Below are 23,223 nucleotides of genomic sequence, written 5' to 3' on the forward strand. Positions count from 1 at the left end.
TCCTAATTAGTCTCCTCTGGTCCAAGCGATAATGAACTTTTAAATCTTGGATCAAGACCCTAGTTATGAAGTCCTGGGGACTCTTTTCTAATCCTCATTTTGATCACGATAGCATACACACTTCTTAGACTCCCATTAATAACTCAATATGCATTAAAAACTCCCAGTATTGCCGGCAGTGGTGGCGCACTCCTTTAATCCCAGCACTTGGGAGGCAGAGGCAGGCGAATTTCTGAGTTCAAGGCCAGCCTGGTCTACAAAGTGAGTTCCAGGACAGCCAGGGCTACACAGAGAAACCCTGTCTGGAAAAACAAACAAACAAACAAAAAACCCCAAACAAACAAACAAACAAAAAACAAAAAGAACCCTCTCAACATTCAGGAGACAGAGGTAGGAGGATCTCTGTGGGTTCGAGGCCAATCCAGTCTTACAGAGTCAGTTCCAGAGCTGCGTGGACACAGAAAAACACTGTCTCGAAAAATCCAAAAAAATTATAAAAGGTCCACCACACTGGTAACAACATCACCACTACCCCCTCTACAAGACATCATCTTGCCATTGCAAGCTCCATATGTAATCAGTCACTCCTCATTTCCCTGCCTCTGCTGTGTGGCAGCCTCCTGATAACTTTCTATTTCAGTTATTCTGACTGTTCAGGCCCCTATTCAAATAAATGGAGTCAGTCAGTGCCCGACTTGTTGTGACTGGCCTATGCGGTTAGCATACTGTCCTCAAAATTAGGGATAAGTAGATCAGAACTTACTTCCTTTTTAGGGTTAAATAAATAGTACATGGTAAATATATACATGCCGTTTCATCAGCTCATCTGCTGATGGACATTTGGGCTATTTCCAATTTTTGGCAATTGTGAATGATGCTTCTATTAAAGTGTGTGTACATACCCAGACTCAGAATTCCTGGTTTAGACATTAATGCCATTTTTAACTTTTTGAGGAAGCGTTATTCAGTTTTTCATAATTTCAGCACCATCATATGTTTCCATCAACCATACATAAAGATTCCATCTTCTCTGAGTCCTTTCTAGCTGTGTGTTTGGTTTGTTTATTTGTTGTTGTTGTTGTTGTTGTTTGGTTTGTTTTTTTTTTCATCATACACTGATGGGTTGAAGTGGTATCTCACTGTGGTTTTGACTTGCATTGATTTGAGGATGACACACAGCTTTTCATATGTTTTTGAGCGTTTGTGAATATTCTGTGGCACTATGAATGTTTAAGTCCTTCACCGCCTGTGTTTGGAACAGTAAGGGGGCCAAGGTGACTGGAATAAAGTGAGGTCAGAGACCAGGAACCCCACCCCCAACCCCCATGTCATTTTAAGAGCTTAGTATTTACTCTGGAGATGGAAAGCTACCAGTTCCCACATGATAAAAAGGAGCATTAGTTGTTTGGTGCCAGATCCAAAACTTTCAGCCCTGCCTCATCAGGGGAAACCTTTGTAGGTCAGCAGTTCTCAGCCTGTGCGCTTCGAGCTCTTTGTGGGTCAGATATCAGACATTGACACTGCAATTCATAAAAGAAGCAAAATGACAGTTATAAAGTAGCAATGAAATAATTTTAAGTTGGGGGTCACCACAACATTAGCAACTGCATTCTGCGGGTTGCAGCCTTAGGAAGTCTGAGAAGCAGTGTTGTGGGTTATGGAAAGTATCCTTTCTCCAGGAGCAGGCTCCTAGAAAGGTGGTGAGGGTGGTATTAGCTTGGCTACATTTTCACTTCAGAGTAGGTCTGACTGCTGTTGGAAGGTGGACCGGACTGGATAGGTACGAGGGTGGAAGAGGAAAGAAGGACAGAGCGTGACGGGAGAACGGACCTAGGGCAGTGGCATAGAAAAGGTAAAATGTGATATGTAGGTGACATAGCTAAAGCCTGATAGAAACCAGGTGTTAGAGTGGAGAGGCAGTTCCTTTTAGTTTGTGAAACAGAGCGTATGTGTTGTGGGAGTTTGGGGGTTTTTTGGTTGGTTTGTTGGTTTTTTGAGTTAAGGTTTCTCTGTGTAGCCCTGGCTGTCCTGGAACTCTGTAGACCACGCTGTCCTGGAACTCCCAGATGTCTGCCTGCCTTTGCCTCCTTAATGCTGAGATGAAAGGCCTGTGCCACCACCGCTCGGCTCAGTGCTGTGTACTTAGTACCATTGAACTGCTCTCTTAAACATGGTTAACATGTTTTATGTATATCTCATTGCAGTTTCAAAAATTAACAAGACAGCTAAGTAACTTGTTTAGCATTACTGACGCCATGCTGGGGTACGAGACCACACACACACACACACCTTTGAGTTAGATAACCGTTCTGTTGACATTAGCTTAGCCGCAGAAAGGTGACCAACCATGTTGATGAGAGAGAGCCACAGCAGCAGAGCTGCCTCTGTGCAGCCTTGGTCCTCACAGTGGCGTAGACCCTGGGAGCCTCCCAGCTCTGCACAGCTTTGTTCTTTGTGGACTACCGTCAGTTTACCTGACCACACAACTCACTCATTTGTTGTTGTTCCCCCTAGGGTGCAAAGTTGGGATGGTATCTTTGCCCCACATTTATTTTCTAACTTGGACCTGGGCCCTGAAGGGCACCTGCCAAGGAATGAAGAGATAGAGGATGGAGAGGATGAAAGCTGGGGACAGGAGGCCTTGCACAAGCTATGTCTAATGCCAAGCAAGTTTATTAGGAAGTACAGCATCTTACATACTATTTATAGATAGGGGGAAAATGGCCAAGGTCAACAGAGAGCTAAGTTGGACAATGTTGGCAAAGAGAATTCCGGATACCTCAGACACAGCTACCATAGGACTGGTAACCATAGCCCAGAGGGAAGAATTGGGTTCAAAGAAGCTGCAACCTTGACTCCTTTGAGGTACTGGCTCCTCCCCTAGAATGGCTTTGTCACTCCCGGACAAGAACATCAGGGCCTGCCTCCGAGAAAGTCTTGGGACAGTCTGGCTCCCCTCAAACTTCTAAATTAGAAGAGATTTAAAAGGCCAAATTGACTTTGTAAAAGTACATTTAAGGAGACTTTCCAACTATTGCTTTGTAGGGACATCCAAATACAGTTGGGTAGAGCACATTTTGTGTGTATGATGTTTGCTGTCCCATTGGCACGGTGACATGTTCTTGGTGGGTACATGGCAAGTTATTTGACAGTTCCATTAAATAAAGTGATGAAACCTTGCACAAAGTAAGTTCTGTTTCTTTAAGATTTTATTTGTGTTTAATTTTCTTAAATCGTTATTCTGTGCACGGGAGTTATTGTTTGACATTTCCTTCATTGAACAAGTTGGGCTTTTAGTCAGGTCTGGTTATAACCTGCCTCTCCCACTTCAGCATCAATGAATAACTTGAGCTTTCCCTGGGTCTGTCTTTAATCTCCTCAGGAAGTTAAGTGTTAAATCCATTACAAATCCTCGCTATGTGGACAACCTGGGAAACCCTTCAGCAAATGGCCTGTATGATTTGGCTTTGGGTCCTGCAGATTCCAAAGAAGTATGTTCTACCTGCGTGCAGGACTTCAACAACTGCTCTGGACACCTGGGCCACATTGATCTCCCGCTCACAGTCTACAACCCTCTCCTCTTCGATGTAAGTGTGGCCCTGGGCATGTGGGTCTTGGGACTTAGGAGGTTGTGAGGGATCACCTCCTTCCTGTTCCTGTCTCTTTAGGGAAAAAAAATCCTTTATGGACCTAGAAACCGTACACCCTGAGTGCCATTGTCCAAAATGCTTGAGACCAAAAGTGATTAGAAATTCAGATTTTAGAGTGCTTATAGGCTCCATAATGGTGATATTGTAAGAAGGGAATGTTGCAGGATTTTCCTGTCCAATCACATTAGGGCAGTGGCAGGCCTGTGGGTGGAGGAGGTGGAGCTTGGAAGGGGGGGGGGAGAGAGAGAGAGAGAGAGAGAGAGAGAGAGAGAGAGAGAGATGGAGATGGAGATCGAGATCGCAGGAGGAGGAGAGAAGCCAACATGGAGGCAAAGGAACAGGAAGAAGATTCTGATCCCAAGTGGTTTTAAACCACCATAAATAGCTAAGATTTTCACGAGGTTAGAATAATTGGGATAAAGCTTTTATCATTATCAATTGGCTCTGAAATTATTGTATTGGCATCTTGTAAATTGTGATCTTATTGCTATATAAATCTGATTGGATAATTAAGTTTTAAGAGTCATGTTTCTGTGGGTAGCTAGATGTTGAGATGGCTGATTGTGTGGGGTGCTGCGTGGAAGCGAGATGAAATCACTAGCTGGGAGAGAGTAGCTCAGCGGTGAGAATACTCTGAGCCAAACCCCACCGGGACATGGTGTTGTGGCCCTCCAGTACCAGTGCCAGAGCGGGAACACCAGCGGGCAGGAGAGATGGCTGGGCAACTTTTCTTTAATATTTCCTGCAACAACGGAACCCAAGTATAAACAAAGAATTCACTCATAGTTTATATACCTCATATACACAGCCTGATGGAACATAGTTTATATGTACCTCATATACACAGCCTGAAGAGAAGTGTGTGTATTTCTAATGTGCCTACATCTTTACTTCAGTCCATAACCATGAAGTCAGGTGTTGAATTTGTTTGTATATCAGGGCTCAAGAAGTTTGGCATTTTAGAGTCTCAGATGAGGGATGTTTATCCTGCAACTTCAGCTTACCCTTCAGACTTACCTAGAGAATTTCAGTCTGATTCCAATTGAGAAAAGCTACAGCTTGATTCTGTTCATGTAAGAGGGAAAGGTTTAGTGAGCCACCCCAGCTATCCAAGGCTCAGGGTCTGACCCAGGCTTAGTGCACTGATTTATCACCTTTTGCTTCAAGGGCTGGGTGCCCTTCAGAAAGCTCAACGGCAGTCACCTCCCTAGTAATAGAGGGAATTCTGGTACTCCAGAGGCCACTGGCTTTTCAGGTGGCTCTGCACTGTGACTTTTTAACAGGAGAAGCAAAGCCCCAAAAGGAAGACCAGTAACTTCCAAGTGAAGCTCCTGTCTAGACGGCACTGGTGTATGTTCAGTATCAAGAAACTTAGTCCCCAGGAGTTCTTCTTAAGTTTTTCAGACTGTGGAGTATATACAGGCATAGTTTGTCTGTTAGCATATTAAAGAAGGCTGCTGTCTTAGTTAAGTATTATAACTATTTGTTGATGTAAGACAAAAAACATTCCTTTTCTCAGACTGTGCATCCTATTGTGAGTTTCAAATTTGAATGCTTTAAAGTGAAACCATAAAAGAAAAATGTTTGGTTGTTAGGGTCTAAAAGGTCTAAAAGCTATCGAGGCATAGAAGCAGAAGTAGAATTCTTTTTTTTTTTTTTAAAGATTTATTTATTTATTATATGTAAGTATACTGTAGCTGTCTTCAGACACTCTAGAAGAGGGTATCAGATCTCTCTATGGACGGTTGTGAGCCACTATGTGGTTGCTGGGGTTTGAACTCAGGACCTTTGGAAGAGCAGTCGATGCCCTTACTCACTGAGCCATCTCACCAGCCCCGAAGTAGAATTCTTAAGGAAATTCTTTTTTTTTTTTTTTCAAGACAGGGTTTCTCTGTATAGCCCTGGCTGTCCTGGCCTTGAACTCAGAAACCCGCCTGCCTCTGCCTCTGCCTCTGCCTGGGATTAAAGGCGTGTGCCACCATGCCCGGCTTTTAAGGAAATTCTTAAGGAAAGAAAAATCTCTTGTATGCACTGAAAATCACTACTGTGTCTCTTTCTGATGCCCCATTTCCTTTTGTCCCCACTCTTTAGAAACTCTACCTGCTGCTTCGAGGTTCCTGTTTAAATTGCCACATGCTGACTTGTCCTCGGGCTGTCATTCACCTGTTGATCTGCCAGCTGAGGGTCCTGGAAGTTGGAGCCCTACAAGCAGTCTATGAGCTTGAGCGAATTCTCAGCAGGGTAGGTTGTTAATAATGGAAACCAGGATATCAAGAGATGCTTGTATGTTGTTCTTAATTGCCACCCAAGGAGTCTCCAAAATGTTTTGGCCCCTGTATGGTACAGTGATGCCAATAGCTAGATATTTTCTTGGGTCTGTATGGAGCAGTGGTAGAAGAGGCAGGTGACAGTGTACATCTAATCTTCCAGGCATATCATTCTTTGTCCAAGGGTTCTTTTATAACCCAGGATCAGAGAAATGACAGTAGTCTGTGACATGCCATGCCAGACAGCAAGTTGGTACTCAAAGTCACTGGAAAGGATAGCTCAGGTTCCCAATGGCCAAATCTGGGACAACCAGAGCAAATCATGGTAGTGAATAATTATAATAGGAACTGTAGCTTACATTTTTCAAAACCTACTTTTAGTAAGGGTTCTTAAATACTTTAACCTCCCTTCCAGCCCACTGCCCACCAGAGGTAGTGGAAAGGAAAGGTTAATAGGGCAAAGGAGGATTCGAACCTGTTTAAAAATAGTTCTTTGGAGCAAATGCGGTCTGCATTGTCAGGATATCAGCAGTTCAGTTCAAGTAGTCAGAGTGAGCACCACCTGACAGAAAAACTTTAATAAATCGTGTGGCATGTTCTGTGCTGTGGTAAAAGTGATGCCTTGCTTTGGGGCTTTCCTACCACAAGGATGTTGGCCGAATCTTGCTCATGAGGGAACATCAGACATAAATCCTTTAACCTTCAAGAACTTAAAGGCTGTCAGTAACAGAGGCTGAACTGTTCCATTCTGAGACTGACACACTGCTGCTCTAAGAAGCACCTGAGAACTATTCTCCCAGTGAGTTGACATCTGTAAGCTACAGCATGCGGCTCTAACTGATTCGATTTTTCAGTAAAAGATGAGAACATTCAAGGCTTGAATGGTGTCTGGAAGTTAGATGGTAGTAGTTTATTACTGCTAATTTATTGTTTGGATTATCATAGTAAGGTTTTATTAGATGGTATCCCTATTAAAGCCCTGGCTAGCCTGGAACTTGCTATATAGACAAGGCTGGCCTCGAACTCAGAGAAGTTCTCCCTCTGCCTACATGCCTGGTGCCTTGGAGGCCAGGGGAGAACATTGGATCATTTGGAACTGGAGCTTCAGAAGGTTAGCCACCCCGTGAATTCTGAAAATCTTGCGGAAGAGAAGCTCGTGCGCCTAAATCCTGAACCATCTTTCCAGCCTCAAGAAGTTCTCTATAAAATGCCCTGAAAGAAAGAGTAGAAGATGAGAGGCCTACAGGCATTAGCTAAGACGGTGCCTGCATTTCACGTTTCAGTAGTTCTGTGCTGCTAGGGAGCCTTGAGGACATGATCTGGGAAAGCAGAAAAGAGCCAGGGTTTGCAATGGGCACTCAGCCCTCTCGATAGAGATTCAGTCTAACAAGTCTGGACAGATTGCTGCCATTAGCAGAAATTCTCATCTTATTTGCTTCCAGGAGAACAAAGCTAAACAATTAATCCATGGTCAGATTTGCCTACAAGAAAGAGAATCAAGAGTAAAAGATGCTCCTATGCCTTTAATTAAAGAAGTTATATTTTCTAGGGAGTTTTCTTACCCATATTTACTCTTATTTTCATATGCTTCCTCCTATCTTTATTTTCATTTTTCTTCATAAATGTGCAAAAAGCCATGTAATCCTGTATACATTTGGCAGCCTTTCATGTCAGTATATGTTAGAAACCCTTTCCTCTTCCCTGGTCATGTATACTTAATTTTGATAGCTGGCGAGTATGCTCGGGCGCTGCCACCTTCCTTCAGAGAGGAGATTTCCTGCTTTACTTGGGTGGTGCTCCCAATTCTGAAACCTGCATAATTCAGGTTTAAAGCCCCGCTCTGCCTGTACAATTGCACAAGTGGTATTTCCTTTGGGTCCTCGCCTTGTTGGGGCGGGGAAGTGGTGATGTCCCATTTGATAATCATCTTTGTACTCATTCTAGGTGTTGATTTCTGTTCCTGTATCATTTGGGGGCTTCAAAATGAAAAGCATAAAATTGATGAATTACAAAATGAATTTGAGGCCAGGGCTATAGTGTCTTCCACAGAGATGCATAAGGATACTGAGTGACCCACCTAGGTGCATAAGAATAGTGAGTGACCCCCAGCTCACATTTACTGAGTGCTCTGCTCCACCGCCAATGGCATCCCTAGCCCCGATTCACTGTCGCACAGTAACTATGGATTTCTTTCCTAGATTGATCTCCGTCCTTGGAAAGGCTAGTCCCAACCATGGTGTTCACCAGACACTTACTTTACTGTAGTAACACAATAGTTTTCCTCTCTTTCAGTTTCTGGAAGAAACTGTAGATCCTTCCTCCTTCGAAATTCAAGAAGAGTTAGAAGAGTACACAAGCAAAATTCTGCAGAACAACTTCTTGGGGTCCCAGGGCGCACATGTAAGTGACCAGCATCTAAACTGTGTAATGATCTGCTTTTAGTAGAGGGACCACGGTTTCGCTATCCCGACATCTGCACGAGTTTCTGGCTTCCAAGGGTAGACTTAGGTTTCAGTCCTAGCTCTGTCTCTTATGAGTCCCATGGCTGCAAATTCTCAAAATTGTGTGAGTGTTCAGTTCCTTGTCTTCGTGGCTATATGGGTCTGACTAGAGGGTTAGATGGCACTAGTTTAAGTATAGCATCCAGCCAGCAGCTATATTGAGAACACTGTCTGCCTCGACCTCCATTCCATCCCCTACTCTGGACTTTGTCTAAATCCCTGCTCTCTTCTCTCTCCCTTGAGGCATCTGTGGAAGAATTCATTTGCACTGAGTGGATGGGGTAGGTAATCAAACGTAAGAGGAAACTTCAGATTGAACTCACTTTATGACCAGGTATCATACCACTTAACTGGTCTAGAGCAGGGCCCCATGGCAGTTCCAGAAGCTTCTGGGTGGGGCCTATTTGAGGCCAAGAGAATCGTCACTGTGGGAACCCTGAGAGCCTCTGGGGAAGCATCAGGGAGAGCCCAGCTTAAGGCTTGTCTTAAAAGCCAAATTAACCTGCACTTATTCCAAGCCCCCTAATGGATTCGTGATCTTTCTTAGTCACAGCTTCCTGAGTAAGTTTATGTTCTTAGTCTGATACTATGAGTGAGGGTCGTGTTAAACAGTCAAGATTTGTCTAGAAAGATGGCATTACAGTTAAAGACAGTAGTGACATTAACCCCCCCTTTGATTTTCCTCGCTTTTCTTCCACGAGTTGCCCCAGAAGAACTCAGAGTTGTTGCTGAGAGAAATGGCTCAGCAGTTAAGAGTGCATACCGCTCTTCAGAAGCCCAGAGTCTACTCCCCAGCACCCATGTCAGATGGCTCTCAGTCACCTGCTTCAGAGATCTGATGCCTCTGGCCACCAACACTCACATGCACACACCACTGAAAAACATAACATTCACATAATTTCAAAACAAAACAAAACAAAAAAGTCTAAGTTCTTTTCAGGAAATATCTTTTTCTTTGTTGTGTTTTTGAAAAGCCTAATCCTGGCAAGTTTGCTTAGGTTTGGGACAGTGACATCCTTGATGCTCAGGCAGTGAGTATTAATCCAGCCTGCAGTGAACAGCACTTGGGTCCTGGCAGAGGCTTTGGGGAGCTGGAAGAGCTTAGCCTGGTCCTCTCAGGGAGGGGAGGGCTCTCCTCACCTCCGGCTCCGCTCTGCCTCCCGATGCCCGCTTTGCTCATGCTTCTGCTGCCTTTAACCAGTGTATTCGTGTGTTCCGTGTGCCTTGGCTCGTTGGACCTGCTGTTCCATCACTAACTGTAGATTCTTGTCCGAGTGATTACTGATAGCGAGACTCGAACAGTCTGTGTTCATTGCTGTAGCTGACTTCTCCAGTGCCATACTAAGATATGGAGCAGATGTAAATTTTTAATTACTGTCAGTACATCTTTAAAAATACACCCAAAGGTGCAGTGTGTCAGGGCCAAAGTCCTCTATAAAGTTGTATCCGTTTAGGAGCAAGTCTGTGCCTCCAGCAAGAGAGACCCAAGGGCAGTGTACATGAGAATGACAGGTTCCTCTGGGCATTTTAGTAAATAAGCCAAGAATGCAGAGATTGCTCGAGTGACAAATAAGCCATAGAGTAAGAACAAGTACTGGCCCACATAGAGATATTAATGTTTGAGAGTCAAAGGCTCTGCATCATTGTCAGCTGATATCTGGCTTCATCAAAGTCAGCATCATCTGTGTGCTAGGGAAGAGGATGCAGAATAGGCAGTTTCAAGACCAAAAAGTGCTTCTTGAGGAACTCAGTGCCTTGTCCTTGATGTTTGATTACCTTTAATAAGACCACACAGAAAACTATATTAAAGACTATTTTGTGGGCCGCTTTTGTTTAAGTGAGGGTGTATTTAGTTACTGTTTGCTGCTGTGAAGAAGGAGTTTATGTGCACGTAGTGCTCCAGCGGTGGAGCTGTGATGGCAGGAGACCCCAGACTGAGACCAGTCTCCTGGTCGCAGCTGCAAACATGAAGCAGAAAGCACACCGGAAGTAGGGCACGTCCCCACTGATACACCTCGTCCAGCCAGACCACATCTCCTGAAGCTTCCATAACCTCCCCAGACAGTGCCACCAGCTAGGGACGAAGTAAGTGTTCAGATGCTTGGATTTATGGGGACATTTCTCATTCAGACCATCACAGGGCAATCTTCTTCAGTCAAATAAAAAGTGAAAAACAATTCAGAATATCCAGATTGGAGTCTCCTCTGGTGCAAGTGCAGCAGTACACATGTATAATCCCATTACGTGAGAGGCCGAAGCAAGAAGATTACAAATTTGAGACTGGTCTGGGCTACAAAGTGAGACCTTACCTAAAAATAAGTCACTCTAATATTCTCTGACTTTTGAAACAGGTGAAAAATGTGTGCGAGAGCAGAAGCAGACTTGTCGCTCACTTCTGGAAGACACACATGACTGCGAAGCACTGCCCACACTGCAAGTGAGTGCTGGCCCTAAGCAGTTCCCGTTCCCTGCTTGAGGTGGCTTTGGCCAGTCACTCAGCACTGTTACCAAATGTCTCACGGGTTTGTTTCTCTCTGCAAATCTCCCTGTGTGTAGGACGGGGCGGTCAGTGGTTCGGAAGGAGCACAACAGTAAGCTGATAATCACATACCCAGCCGCGGTGGGCAAGAAGTCAGACCAGAAGGACGCAGAACTCCCAGGTAAGCAGCTGGAGCTCTCCAGGTCCCTGGGAGGGAGAGCTTGGGGAAGACCCACCCCGGGGCTGTCACCAGGTAGGGGCAGCAGGGCTGTGCTGTGAGACAGTGCTTACGGGTGCCTACGTTCTCAAATCATTGGTTTTGGGTTGGGTGTTTTGAGAGGAGATCTTAAGCTGATGCCAGACTCTCAATCCTCCTGCCTTTTAGTGCTAGGAGTATGTAGTTGTTTCTTGGAAAGATTTTTTGTTTTGTGATAGGGTCTCTTGTACTAGACACTGACCTTAAATTAACCTCCTGACCATGCTGAAATTCTGGGATCACAGGCATGTGTCACAACGCCCAGCAATTCAAAGGTTACTGAATAAGAACTTTCAGTTTTGCCTGGCAGGTGTTTTAAGTATTTCATTATGTAGCAAGCATGGATTTATTTTGAATAATATTTAAAAATGGAAAGAACTCAGTAAAACATAAGAACTGTCATAAGCGACTGCAAGTCGCTCCACTCATGGGTTGTAGAGAAAAAGCCGGGATGAACAACTTTCCTTTTTTAATGTGGTTTTTTTGTTGTTTAATTCTGAAATGAGAATTAAGGTATTTTGAGAAGTACTAAGACGAGTACGTGTTTTGCTGTACGTGCTTACTAGATGCTCCGATTGCTTTTTGATCCTATAATCTGTATGCCAAGTCAGAGGAAGCAGAGCCTGAGCTGTGCAGTGGTTCTGGTGTGTGCCGTGAGAGGCTCAGGCCGCTTTCTCAGACCTGTGGGCAGCTCACATAGCCGCAGTAGCAGAGGCCACCCCATCCATGACAGTGCATAGTGGATAACATGAGTGAGCCTTGTCCAGTGCTTGGGCCTATGAAGTAGACAGGGAAATGCATTCATGGGTACTCACCTCTACCCATCATCTCTACCCAGCCCACGCTGACTCTGGCAAGGATTGCTGGAAGTACAGATCTGGGCACTGGTTTTTGATAGACCTTTTATTGTAGAGCAAATTCAGACTTAGGGTAGCAAGCACAGAGAGTTCCCTTGAAGTCTTTTTCCAGTTGGTTCATTTGTAACCTTTTAGATCTCACTAGGCATCCATCAGCACTAGGGAGGCACTATTAACTTAGAAACCTAGTTTGAAGCTTGCCAGTTATTTTGCTCATGGCCTTTCTGTATTCTAGGACCCAGAGTGGGATCCATATCCTGTTTAGGTACATGTTCTTTGATAGTGAACAGCTAATAGCACAAGAGTGGATTTTCCTTCACTTACCTGCAGATGGCCATAGAAACATCTTCTCTTAGCACCACTTGACAGTTGCAACCATGACCCTCTAGATTGTCCTAGAAAATGCTAATACACTGAAAACAGAGATGTTCAGAATTTTCAATAATAACTCCAGTTTGGAGCAGATGTCCAAAGATAAAGTAGCCTTTCAGTTCCTTCGTCAAGCTCATTCATTTGAGGTAATCTTTTACTGTAACTGTAAGAATAAGGTGCATGCAGAAGTCTGGGCACTAGAAATCTGTAGAAGATAGTCCTTGTTTTGCTTGTTTTTTGTTTTTGTTTTGTTTGCTTATTTACTTGTTTTTGTTTTTCTTTAATGACTCATTTTTTGGTTAGGGAGGAGGGGGTTTGAGACAGGGTCTCGATGCATAGTCCTGGCTGATCTGAAACTCACTATGTAGATAAGACTGGCCTTGAACTCACAGAGATCCTCTTACCCCCGCCACCCAAGTGTTGAGTTAAAGGTGTGTGCTACCACACCCAACATAAACAATTCTTAAATATATTATTCACCCTAGGTGGTTCAACAGGTAAGGAAGCTTCCTCCCAAGCCTGACAGTCTGAGTTCAGTCTGTAGCAACCACACGGGGGGGGTGTGCCTGAAGCACAAACCAGGGAGAGGGAGAGGCTGAGGGAGGGGGAAAGCAGGGGGGGGGGGGGGGGGGGGCAGAGAGGGCCGCCTGCTACACACTCACTCCACAATAGATAAATAACCAGTGTAATGGAAAGGCTAACCAAAAGTACAGAGCAGGGCAAAACAGCGTTGTTTGTGGATAGTTTAGACTATATGGAGTGTGTGTACCAGCTGGCAGTCATCTGTACTGTACAAAGAACTATGCTGGGATCATGTTTGCCACACTTGAGAGTGCTCAGTACACAGATGACAGTGGGGAGTGAGGATGAGTATAGGAAAGACAGAAAAAAAGATGTAAGAGACAGACAGGAGGGTTGCAGGTCATTACCACACCAGCCTCGAGTGTATTTCTCATTGCCTTAGACTAGCGTACCATGGGAAGCGAAGCCACAAGCCAACAGAAATTATTTGCTAAAGTGTACTCATGAGACATTCGTTCTCGCCCAAAAACCTCCCTAGTCCTTCCACCATGGTCAGTAGACTCCTCAGGCCCTCGCCTTGAGCCTCAGGCTTACCTCCTCATTCCATGCCTCAGCAGGTCTGCCAGCAGACCTCGACCTGCCTTGACTCTGCTTGTTGAGCATACTTTTTTTTTTTCCTGCTTCAGAGTAGCAGTAAACGGCTCCAGCAGTTCCTTGATAAATCCAGAAGAGAGGAACTTGAGCAATGCTTCACTTCAGTTAAGGCATCCCAGAAAATGCTAACAATTTTGAGGTTACAGAATACTTAAATTACCTTTGTTCCTCATCTCAGTGTCAGAAGTCAGCTTCCTAAATGGGAACCTCAAATACAATTTTCTACTTGATGTGGGCAGAGCTAGTAATCAGGGCTCAGAGGCTCTTGCCTAGTTCAAGAAGCCAACCTCACCTACTAGTGTGATATTTCTTAAATTAGTCTATTTGAATCTGTAGACATCTTCACACAGGCACTAGTAAGAGCGCTCAGTGGATGAAAGTGCTTAGGGCCCCAATCTATGTTCTAGTCCCAGGACTCATAGTGGACGAAGAGAACCAACTCCCACAAGCAGTGAGAAGACAGCTTCCGTATGTGTGACGTGTGTGTGTGTGTGTGTGTGTGTGTGTGTGTGTGTGTGTCTGTGTGTCTGTGTGTGTCTGTGTGTGCGCGCGCACGCACAGTGGCACGTACGTCCTCACACTCACACAATTGAAAAATCATCTCCCGATGTTTACTTCTGTTTCCCCGACCCTCTCTGCTGAGTCCGGGGTCCATGACTTGTTTTCTTCCAAGGCCTCGTTCATGCTAGGTGCCTATTCTACCAGTTATCTGTATACCAGCCCAATATTGTTCATTTAGAAAAGCAAAAACCTGAAATCAATCTGAATGTCCACATAGAAGAGTGTGGTTAAATAAGTTAGGGACTCTCCTCAGTAGAGTATTGTGCAGCCATGGAAGTGATGATTGGAGCTGAACTTCAAGGCTAATTTGGGCTACTTAAGATTGTCTCAGTAACAAGCAAAAAAGTGGTTAGATGTGTTCCTCTTATAACTCCAAATGAACAGTTTTGATGGAAATAAATCCATGCAAGATTTTTGGTTTTTTTGAAGTAATATCTCGTTGTAGCCCACATTGTCCTAGAACTCACGATCCTTCTGCCTCATCCTCCTAAGTCCTGGGATGAGAGGCCTGCGCCACCAAGCCTGGCACAGTCTCAATGTCATGTACAGTAGTTACATGAACCAAAGCACTGGAAAAGAATATTTAAAAGTGAAGATAGTTATGTTACTGATATGAGCCAGTGGGAATGCCCTAGTGTATTCTTCCTCTCTGGTTTTATACAATAGTGTGTTATGTTTATTACTCCCAAAATCAGAGTGTGGGTGGAAATCTGGGCTGAAGAGATGCTTCCCTGTAGAATGATGTTTATGGTTGTTTCAAGAATGGGGAGAAATACAGGTCTTTCTCATTACAGAAGGCATACCAGCAGCTCCAGGAATTGACGAGGCTCAGATGGGGAAACGAGGGTACCTGACCCCGAGCAGTGCCCAAGAACACCTTTTCGCCATTTGGAAGAATGAAGGTACTGGAGAAATTGTCTGTCTGTCTGTGGATTTGATTTCCTGGATCATTTTATTAGCCCACCCTCTTACTACCTTAACTGAAGTTCTAATTAATGTAGCTCTCACCTGTAATTTCTCCATTGGTCTGAGGCAAACTTCAGGGCACATTGACTTAGAGCCATAAAGGAACAAGGTAGGTCACACCCACCACCAAGAACTTGGTGCAGATGAGCCCAGTCACTGCTGCACTGATGCATTCTGGAAGGCTTATTGTCACTCATCTATTTCAAATGTCCACTAAAACGGATGTTTTAGTTTGGGAGCACTTGGGAGGCAGAGGCTGGCAGATCTCTGTGTTCAAGGCATGGTCTGTATAGTGAGTTCCAAGAAAGCCAAAGCCACTTAGTGAGACCATCTTGAACCTCCCCTGCACCCCCCCCCCCAAAAAAAAAAAGATCTTGTAAACATTCTGTAGGGATTCCTCTTGTGAATCGAAGAGTGAACTTTTGTATGTTTAGGTTCCCTGCAAAAAGGGAAATCTTCCCTTTTCCGAATATATTAAGGTAGCCAGTGCAGAGAATTCAAAGTCCTCAGCCATCTTCCAAGATGGTGTCTGGGCACTGACTTTCCTGGTCTCTCACAGGAAGTGTTCTCGGCACTGATTGGTCTCTGCACAGGAAGCTCATAGATAACCATGGTATCACCAGGATTACAGGAGTGGAAAAGTACCGTGTTAGTGAAGTGCTTTCTGCGGCAGGCTTTACTCAGGCTTTGTTCATTTTCTCCAAGCAGTTTTAGGTCAGCTTACTTACGTCTCTGATCCAGTTTGCAGAAGAACCCTCTTTGCATACCTATAAAGAAAGGATGTTCATTATCTTTTGTTTTTTAAAAACAAAACTTTAAAAACCGAACAGTTTAAAAAAACTAAACTTATTTGACTTGATTTTTTTTTTGATTAATTTTGTTCAGAGTCCAAAATAGCAAACATTTTATTATGCATGTAAGATTCCACACCTAGGAGAGAGGGTGACTTAACCTTCCTGTTCTTTTATAGCTCATTTCCTTACTGAAGTACCGTTGGCCTCAGCATCTTCATCTTATCTTACTGCATACAAGCTGTCCTATGCCCAGGCTGGTTTTGTTTGTTTTTATAAGTATTTTCTTATTCTGCAGAGGATCCCATATCCTGTTTTGATTTTTTTTTTCTTAGTAACATTTTTATGTTTTTATACATAAATGGCTTAAATGGTCTTGTTGGTTACTTTATTTCAACACAGGATTCTTTCTGAATTCTCTTTTCTCGGGATTGGATGATCTTAGCATGGAGTCCAGTTTCAACCCCAGTATGTTCTTTCTAGACTTCATAGTGGTACCACCATCCAGGTAACTCCTTTTCACTTACTCTGCATGCAAAGGGTGGGCCGAGGAACTGAGCAGGGTCACGTAGGAGGGCCTGGAAGGGTTGGGCCACTGAAAAATCAAACAGCTGTCACACCAAGGTTGCAGGTAGTGGCCTGAGCATTCTCTGTCGTCTGGTTGTCCTAGACGTAGGTGGTTGTTTCTAGTGGATTGAGCTGTGCTTCTTTAGTAGGTTAAGAGGCTGAAGAACATTCATGAAGCCTGTATGTCACCCTGTAGGTACCGTCCCATCAATCGCCTGGGCGACCAGATGTTCACTAATGGCCAGACAGTAAACTTGCAAGCTGTCATGAAGGATGCAGTTTTGATCCGGAAACTTCTGGCATTGATGGCCCAAGAACAGAAACTGCCCTGTGAGATGACAAAACTCACCATAGACAAGGTCAGAGCTGCCTTGGAGCTGATATAATGTCTTGGTTAATGACACGTGTGGTAAGAACTACACACTTGGTTCTAACTCTGTGTGGACACAGATGTGGCTGCTGCAAGATGCTACCTGCTGTGGGCAGCACCCCTGGTCGGCAGTGTGACTGGTTGGGACAAATGCAGGCCTGATTATAGATAAATGTAGGTATGGTTTGGGTTCAGTATCCAATGATCATGCCAGTGGTTTTAGTCACTTTGATTTCTTGGACTCATCTCCACTATACAGTGTATGACATTGATGGTGAGGTTTCACACCTAGGCTGTTCTGTACCACCAGCTGCTTGTGGAGGTCTCAGTAGTCATCTTCCCTCCGGCTCTAAGGATGTGTGTGTAGGCTCAGAAAGGTCTCTAGCAATGGAGCCAGGAAGACGATGTAGAATGGGATTTTCTAGAGTAAGACCATCCCCACTGACAGTTACCTAGCCCTTTCCAGGTCTTACATCAACTCTGTAAATTAAAGCTAAGTTGGGTACTTGCCAAAGTCACTCCATTCCTGAACTGTGGTCAGGATGTAAATAGAAATGGCTGTCTCTAGTTTTGGAAGACAGACCTCTCATATTCCATGTCAGTTGCTCAGACAGTCCTGCTATCAGCCAGGGTTGTCCCAGGATGACACCATTGTCTCCTGGGCACAAGATGATTTCTTGACCCTTTGTCTGGTTCTGCTGAACTTTACTGATGAGTCAGTGTGGATGTGCTTTTAATAGATCCTCAGCATAAGAAAGAGTTGCCATCTGCAGGTCCTGGTCCAGTATGGAAGTCTGAAGACCATAGGATAATCAAATCCAATGAGTAGGAATGAGAATTTTATTTTAGTGACCCTTAAGAGTAGAGACTAGCTTTTGTCTGTAGTAACAGGGCTCTATCTCTAGAAAGAAAAAAAAAAAAAAAACAATAGTGTCTTGATCTCTTGGCTAATTTCCCTTTAGTTAATCAGACATATTCTTGTTTTTTTCCTATTTGTGTTCATCATTGTATTCCCATGGCACTGATCTCTCAGGAGCTGTCCCCTAGGGACTAGGGACATACTAGAAGCCAGGGGACAAGGTCTTGTTCATTTCAACAGCAATCATGCGACTATAAGCAGTGAGTTTGACTAGACAGGCCTCTGCTGTCTTGCAGTTGGTAAAAAGGACTGTAATGTTGTCTGCAGAACTATATGTACCCTCCGAGATGATTCCTTTATTCCCTGGTTATGGGGACAAACCCAGATTATCACTGTGACATTGTCATCTTCATCTGCCTTCACACAGTTTGTAGCCAGATGGGGCCAGTAGGTGGTGCTCTAAGGACCTCTGTGTTTCTCTTCCCTGGGTAGGTTAGAAGAGACAGGATTAGGGATAGAAATATTTTTACATGATTAGATAAATATTTAAGCTTGAGGATGAGCCAGTAACTTAATCTAACCCACTTGGGGACTCACATTATAATTGATGACATACAGTATTATATGGCAAACATTTTTCTTCTTAAGAAATTATTCTACCCGCATTAAAATAATAGTAATATTATTTGGTTATTATTATTATTACTATTACTACTACTATTATTTGGAGACAGGGTCTCATGTAGCCCATGCTGGCCTTTAAGTTACCATATAGCCAGGGCTGCCCTTAAACTTCTGACCCCCTACTGCCACCTTCCAAATGCTGGGCTTACTGTGTGTCCCATCGCTGCCAGTTTCTGTGCTGCTGGAGATGGAGCCAGCAAGCTAGGCAAGCCCTCCACTGTACTTTTATACGAATTCACTAATGTTTTCCTAACCCTGTTTTTAAAGTAGCAGTTCCACGTGAAACTGTTGTCTGGTGGAACCCTCTGCAGTAGAGTGCCCACGGGCTTCTAAGACTCCCTTAGTTTGGGTGGACTAGGCATTAAGAAGCTTAAGATAGGAACCTGCTTACTTTATATTTTAAATCTTAATATAGTTTTGATTTTGAGACCAGATTTTGCTCTCCTACCTCTACTTCTCAAGTGGCTGATGATTACAGGTATATGCAATCCTGCTGTGCTGATGAAGTTTGAGTTCATTTTATAACTAAAAGAGACAAGCTGATACATTCATAGTGGGGCTGGAGCTGATGTGTACTACTGATACACACTAACAAGTTTAGTACATCATCTGTCAGCTCCCAGGGCTTTTATTTTTTTTTAATATAAAGATTTATTTAATTTATATGAGTATGGTGTAGCTGTCTCCAGACACACCAGAAGAGGGCTTTGGATCTCATTACAGATGGTTGTGAGCCACCATGTGGTTGCTGGGAATTAAACTCAGGACCTCTGGAAGAGCATTCAGTACTGTTAACCTCTGAACCATCTCTCCAGCACCCTCCCACCCACCCCCCTTTTTTTTTCCTCATTAAGGGCTAGGTTGAGTAACCAAGTGGTTTTTCATTCACTCCTATTTTCTTGCTTTTATCTTCCCAGGAAAATGACTCCTCAGTGGCTATTGACCGATCCTTCCTAAGTTTGCTTCCAGGCCAGTCTCTCACAGATAAACTTTACAACATTTGGATTCGTCTTCAGAGCCATGTCAATATTGTGTTTGACAGTGACATGGACAAATTGATGTTGGAAAAGTACCCTGGCATAAGACAGGTGAGCAGTGAATTGGATTCTGACCACATGTTGGTGAGGGTCAGTAATGAGCAGCTAACGACTGGCCTGTACCCCCAGCTCGCGTCTGCATGTGTAAAATAAGTGCACATTATACTCACCGTTTCACAAGCAAGAAAACAATAGACAGAATTGAATTATTTAATATTCTGGCACTTTTTTGCTCTCTATAGATTCTAGAGAAGAAGGAAGGCCTGTTCCGGAAGCACATGATGGGAAAGCGAGTTGACTACGCAGCCCGCTCTGTCATCTGCCCAGATATGTACATCAACACCAATGAGATTGGAATCCCCTTGGTATGTGTTTGTGGACAGGCCTCATTTTGCTTCTGGTGGCTGGGAGATAGGTATGCCATAGAGGCCTGGGGACAGAGTTGATGGTAGATCAACATGGCTCTAGTGGGGACAGCTTCTGCTGCTTCACATGTGGAAGAAACTTGAGGTACAAAATGGTATTGCCATCCTAGAAGACTTTTGCCCCAAAGCACCAGGGAATTCCTGTCAAGTCATTCCACATCCTGTTTCTATCTCTTATTCTTGCCAACCTTAACCTAGTCTTTAAACCTCTCTTGTCCATCTGAGTCAGTGACAGGAAAAGAAGAGGGCAGGGATTACAGTCCCACTTGAGTGTCTGGCAGTGGTGAGGGGAGGGAGCCCTCAGAAGGGCAGCGAGTGTGTATCATCTGTCTCCCGGTCCCAGGGGTGAGTGGCTCCCCTGGTCACCCATTAGCGCTCCTTGGCGAGCCAGCTTCCTTTTCTCACTTCCCCACCAGTTAAGGCCTTGGTGCTCATTAGCAGCTCTCTCTAGCCGACTTCCTCCTTAATGGGCCTTGAGGTCAATAAAGCGAGGATGGTTTAATTCCCTCTGTGCAGAGTTTCATTTCCTTATACGCCACCCTGCCTCTCTTGGGGCAGCTGGTAATAAGCAGAGCTAAAGTGTTCTGAGTCTTGGGCACAGTTTGGCTTCCTGGGCCTGATGTGTCAAGAACAGGCAGAAAGCACAGTTCCTGTGTTCATTGCCTCCCAGGAACCAGAGGTCTTTGCATCCAAGAGCTGAACTATATGCCAAGGAAAGCCAGTCATAATATTCTTAAGTTTGAATCTCTGGGAGGAAAGGCCTGGTAGGCAGAAGGTAGAAGCCATCCCGACTCTGACCTCAGTGCCTGGAGTGTCCCCAGCTTTGGCGGAGACTGTTAGCGAGGTCTTGCCTTGTACCTCCATAGCATTCTGATCTTTTCTTTTTAAGATCTGGGTTTATTTGCTAATGGCTTGTATCCTGAGGAGAGACTCTAATGCTCTCCACCTTATTGACCCCCACCTTAACACCTTAATCCATGTAGGCCTGAGCCATGTAGGCCTGAGGTTAATACAGGGTGACCAGGAAAAACAGAGTGGTAGCACTGCTCCCTTCCCCCACAGTGCACCAGAGGGGTTAGGGAACAAGAAGGTGAGATAAAATGAGACTGAGCTAACCTGGCAGGGAGCCACACACCGAAGCACTGCCTCCTAAAGCTGTGGGCTGAGTGATGGGCAAGCAGTAAACAAGCCCATTTGCTCCAAGTGAAGGAGGCGAGGAGACAGGAGCCTGGCAGGGCTCTACACTGCTCCCACATACAGACCTAGAACTTTAACATCCTGGTCTCTGGACACTCTCTCTCTCTCTCTCTCTCTCTCTCTCTCTCTCTCTCTCTCTCTCTNTNTGTGTGTGTGTGTGTGTGTGTGTGTGTGTGTGTGTGTGTGTGTGTTGAAGTAGCAAGTAAGTAAACATCGGTGATTCAGAAACTAACTTCACTGTAGAGAACGCACTTGTTTTAGAGCAAGTTTCAGACCTAGTGTTGACCAAAGAACACTTCATGTTCTCGGGGATCAGAATTACAAATCCATTTCCTCTCAGGTGCCACTCTCTGATGCCATGCCTGGGCTCAGTGGATGTAGCTGGGCAGTTAGTGATGGGATGGGGAGGGGTGTGGTCGCTTTCAAGCAAGTGCCCCATACTACCCCTTTGGCAACACTGACTTTATTGGCAGACAGGAAAGGGTGAAGTTTTGGTGGGTGTACATTTAAGAAAACTAATCTGTAAATTGCCCTGTCTGTTCCCTTAAGAGAGCAAGCCTAGCAAAACAGTTCAGCAAAGGAGACATGTTGCTCTGCCTGTAGAAAGGCCCTGGCTAAGCAAGACAGTTTGGGAAGAAATCAGGCAGCTCATTTTGTTAGCTTTTGTATTCCTGTAACCTTTGTCTGCCCATTCTGAATTTTTAACATGCCATCCTTGTTTCTAGGTATTTGCCACAAAACTGACTTACCCTCAGCCAGTTACCCCCTGGAACGTGCAGGAACTGAGACAGGCAGTCATCAATGGACCCAATGTGCACCCAGGAGCCTCTATGGTCATCAACGAGGATGGCAGTCGCACAGCCCTGAGTGCAGTGGATGCTGCGCAGCGGGAAGCTGTGGCCAAACAGCTCCTGACACCAGCCACAGGGGCTCCTAAGCCTCAGGGAACAAAAGTTGTAAGTAAAAACATGGGGTTTGTTCATGACTTCCTAGACCCTGTCTGGTTCCGACATGCTGCCTCTGAGCAGGGCTAATCAGAGGACGGCGCTCAGATCAGTAGCAGCTTCACTGGAACTAAGGAGAGGGAAGCTGATCAGGGTCCTCACCCCTCGTACTGAATTAGCATAGCATCTCCGGGATTGGCTAACTGTAATATTGTAATATTTGACAAACGTTCCCACCTGCCTGTGCTGATTTGCTTTGGTGACAGGGACACCATTCAGACCATTTGAGGCACCAATTTTGTTCTTTGTTAGGTTAGTACATTGCCGGGGTTTTTGCTAGGAGCTATCTGAGGGATTCAAGAAGCAGCAAGGTATGTTTTGCTTACCAGGCAAATAAACGTAAGATAGTCTTTCTGTTCACTCAAGTCAACGAGTTGCAATAAGGAGGAAAGTTTGACGAGGAAATGCAATGAGGGGTCAGTAGTACTGAGTGCTACTTGGTAGTAACAAGTACTGAGTGATTCCGTGTGCTCGGGCTCTGCCAGGACACGACCCCAGTAGGGATTGCCATGAAAGAATGTGATCTGTGAGCCCAGAAGTGAGTCTTCAAGGGCCGCAGGGGAGTTATGGATTAAGTAGAGTCAGGTTGCAGAAGGGGCACCAGGGACATGTGGCCGTAGAGATGGGTCAGAAGAGATGAATATGATGTCATGGAGAGGAGAGGGTGTTAAGGGAAGACACAGGTTTTAGCACCCATCTCCTGTAAAAACAACAGGTGTGAGGTGTAGATAGAGGGAGGGGTCATAGGATTAAGAACAAGCTATGAGAATATTAATTTCCTAAAGAGTACAATGAGAGAAGATGAGGTCCTCTTGGAGTACAAAGTGTGGGAGCAGTTGGGAAGTTAGGGGGTGAGGGGCTCCCTTGCTGGTTTTGTGTCTTGTTTCTTGTCTGTAGTTAATGGTGTTCTTTAGTCCTGAGAAGGAGGCAGATTTCAGAGCCTTTACACTGAGGAAATAGGCAGTAAGCAGGTAGGGCATTGAAGAGTATATCAGAAATGGTCCGCCGCTCTTGGGGTATAAAGGTAAGTCAGAGCTGTATCAGGATGCTTCCTCACATGGCCTGATGACTTCTGTGGATTCAGGTGGGGACAAGCAAAGGGTGGTGGGACAGGAGCTCCACTGAGGGAGCACGCCCAGCTGCATTGTGCTAGGCACTTCCCATGAAGCCAGTGAGAGAGTTCCTGAGGAGCAGTGAGGATGAG

General features: G+C 44.8%; 1 protein-coding gene across 2 annotated transcripts in view; it reads left to right on the forward strand.

Annotated features, from left to right (window-relative positions):
* Positions 1 to 23,223, forward strand: part of Polr1a (RNA polymerase I subunit A) — a 65,505-nt gene that overhangs the window by 436 nt on the left and 41,846 nt on the right. For both annotated transcript variants that reach the window (XM_021189950.1, XM_029534879.1), the window contains exons 2-12: positions 3,383 to 3,587; positions 5,742 to 5,891; positions 8,210 to 8,317; positions 10,770 to 10,855; positions 10,975 to 11,078; positions 14,914 to 15,021; positions 16,279 to 16,384; positions 16,640 to 16,802; positions 19,274 to 19,444; positions 19,636 to 19,758; positions 21,741 to 21,971. In XM_021189950.1, coding sequence (XP_021045609.1) covers positions 3,383 to 3,587; positions 5,742 to 5,891; positions 8,210 to 8,317; positions 10,770 to 10,855; positions 10,975 to 11,078; positions 14,914 to 15,021; positions 16,279 to 16,384; positions 16,640 to 16,802; positions 19,274 to 19,444; positions 19,636 to 19,758; positions 21,741 to 21,971 — 1,555 coding nt within the window. The remainder of the gene's footprint in view (positions 1 to 3,382; positions 3,588 to 5,741; positions 5,892 to 8,209; positions 8,318 to 10,769; positions 10,856 to 10,974; positions 11,079 to 14,913; positions 15,022 to 16,278; positions 16,385 to 16,639; positions 16,803 to 19,273; positions 19,445 to 19,635; positions 19,759 to 21,740; positions 21,972 to 23,223) is intronic.

Source organism: Mus pahari, chromosome 2 (genome assembly GCF_900095145.1).
Source record: "Mus pahari chromosome 2, PAHARI_EIJ_v1.1, whole genome shotgun sequence".
Taxonomy (NCBI): domain Eukaryota; kingdom Metazoa; phylum Chordata; class Mammalia; order Rodentia; family Muridae; genus Mus; species Mus pahari.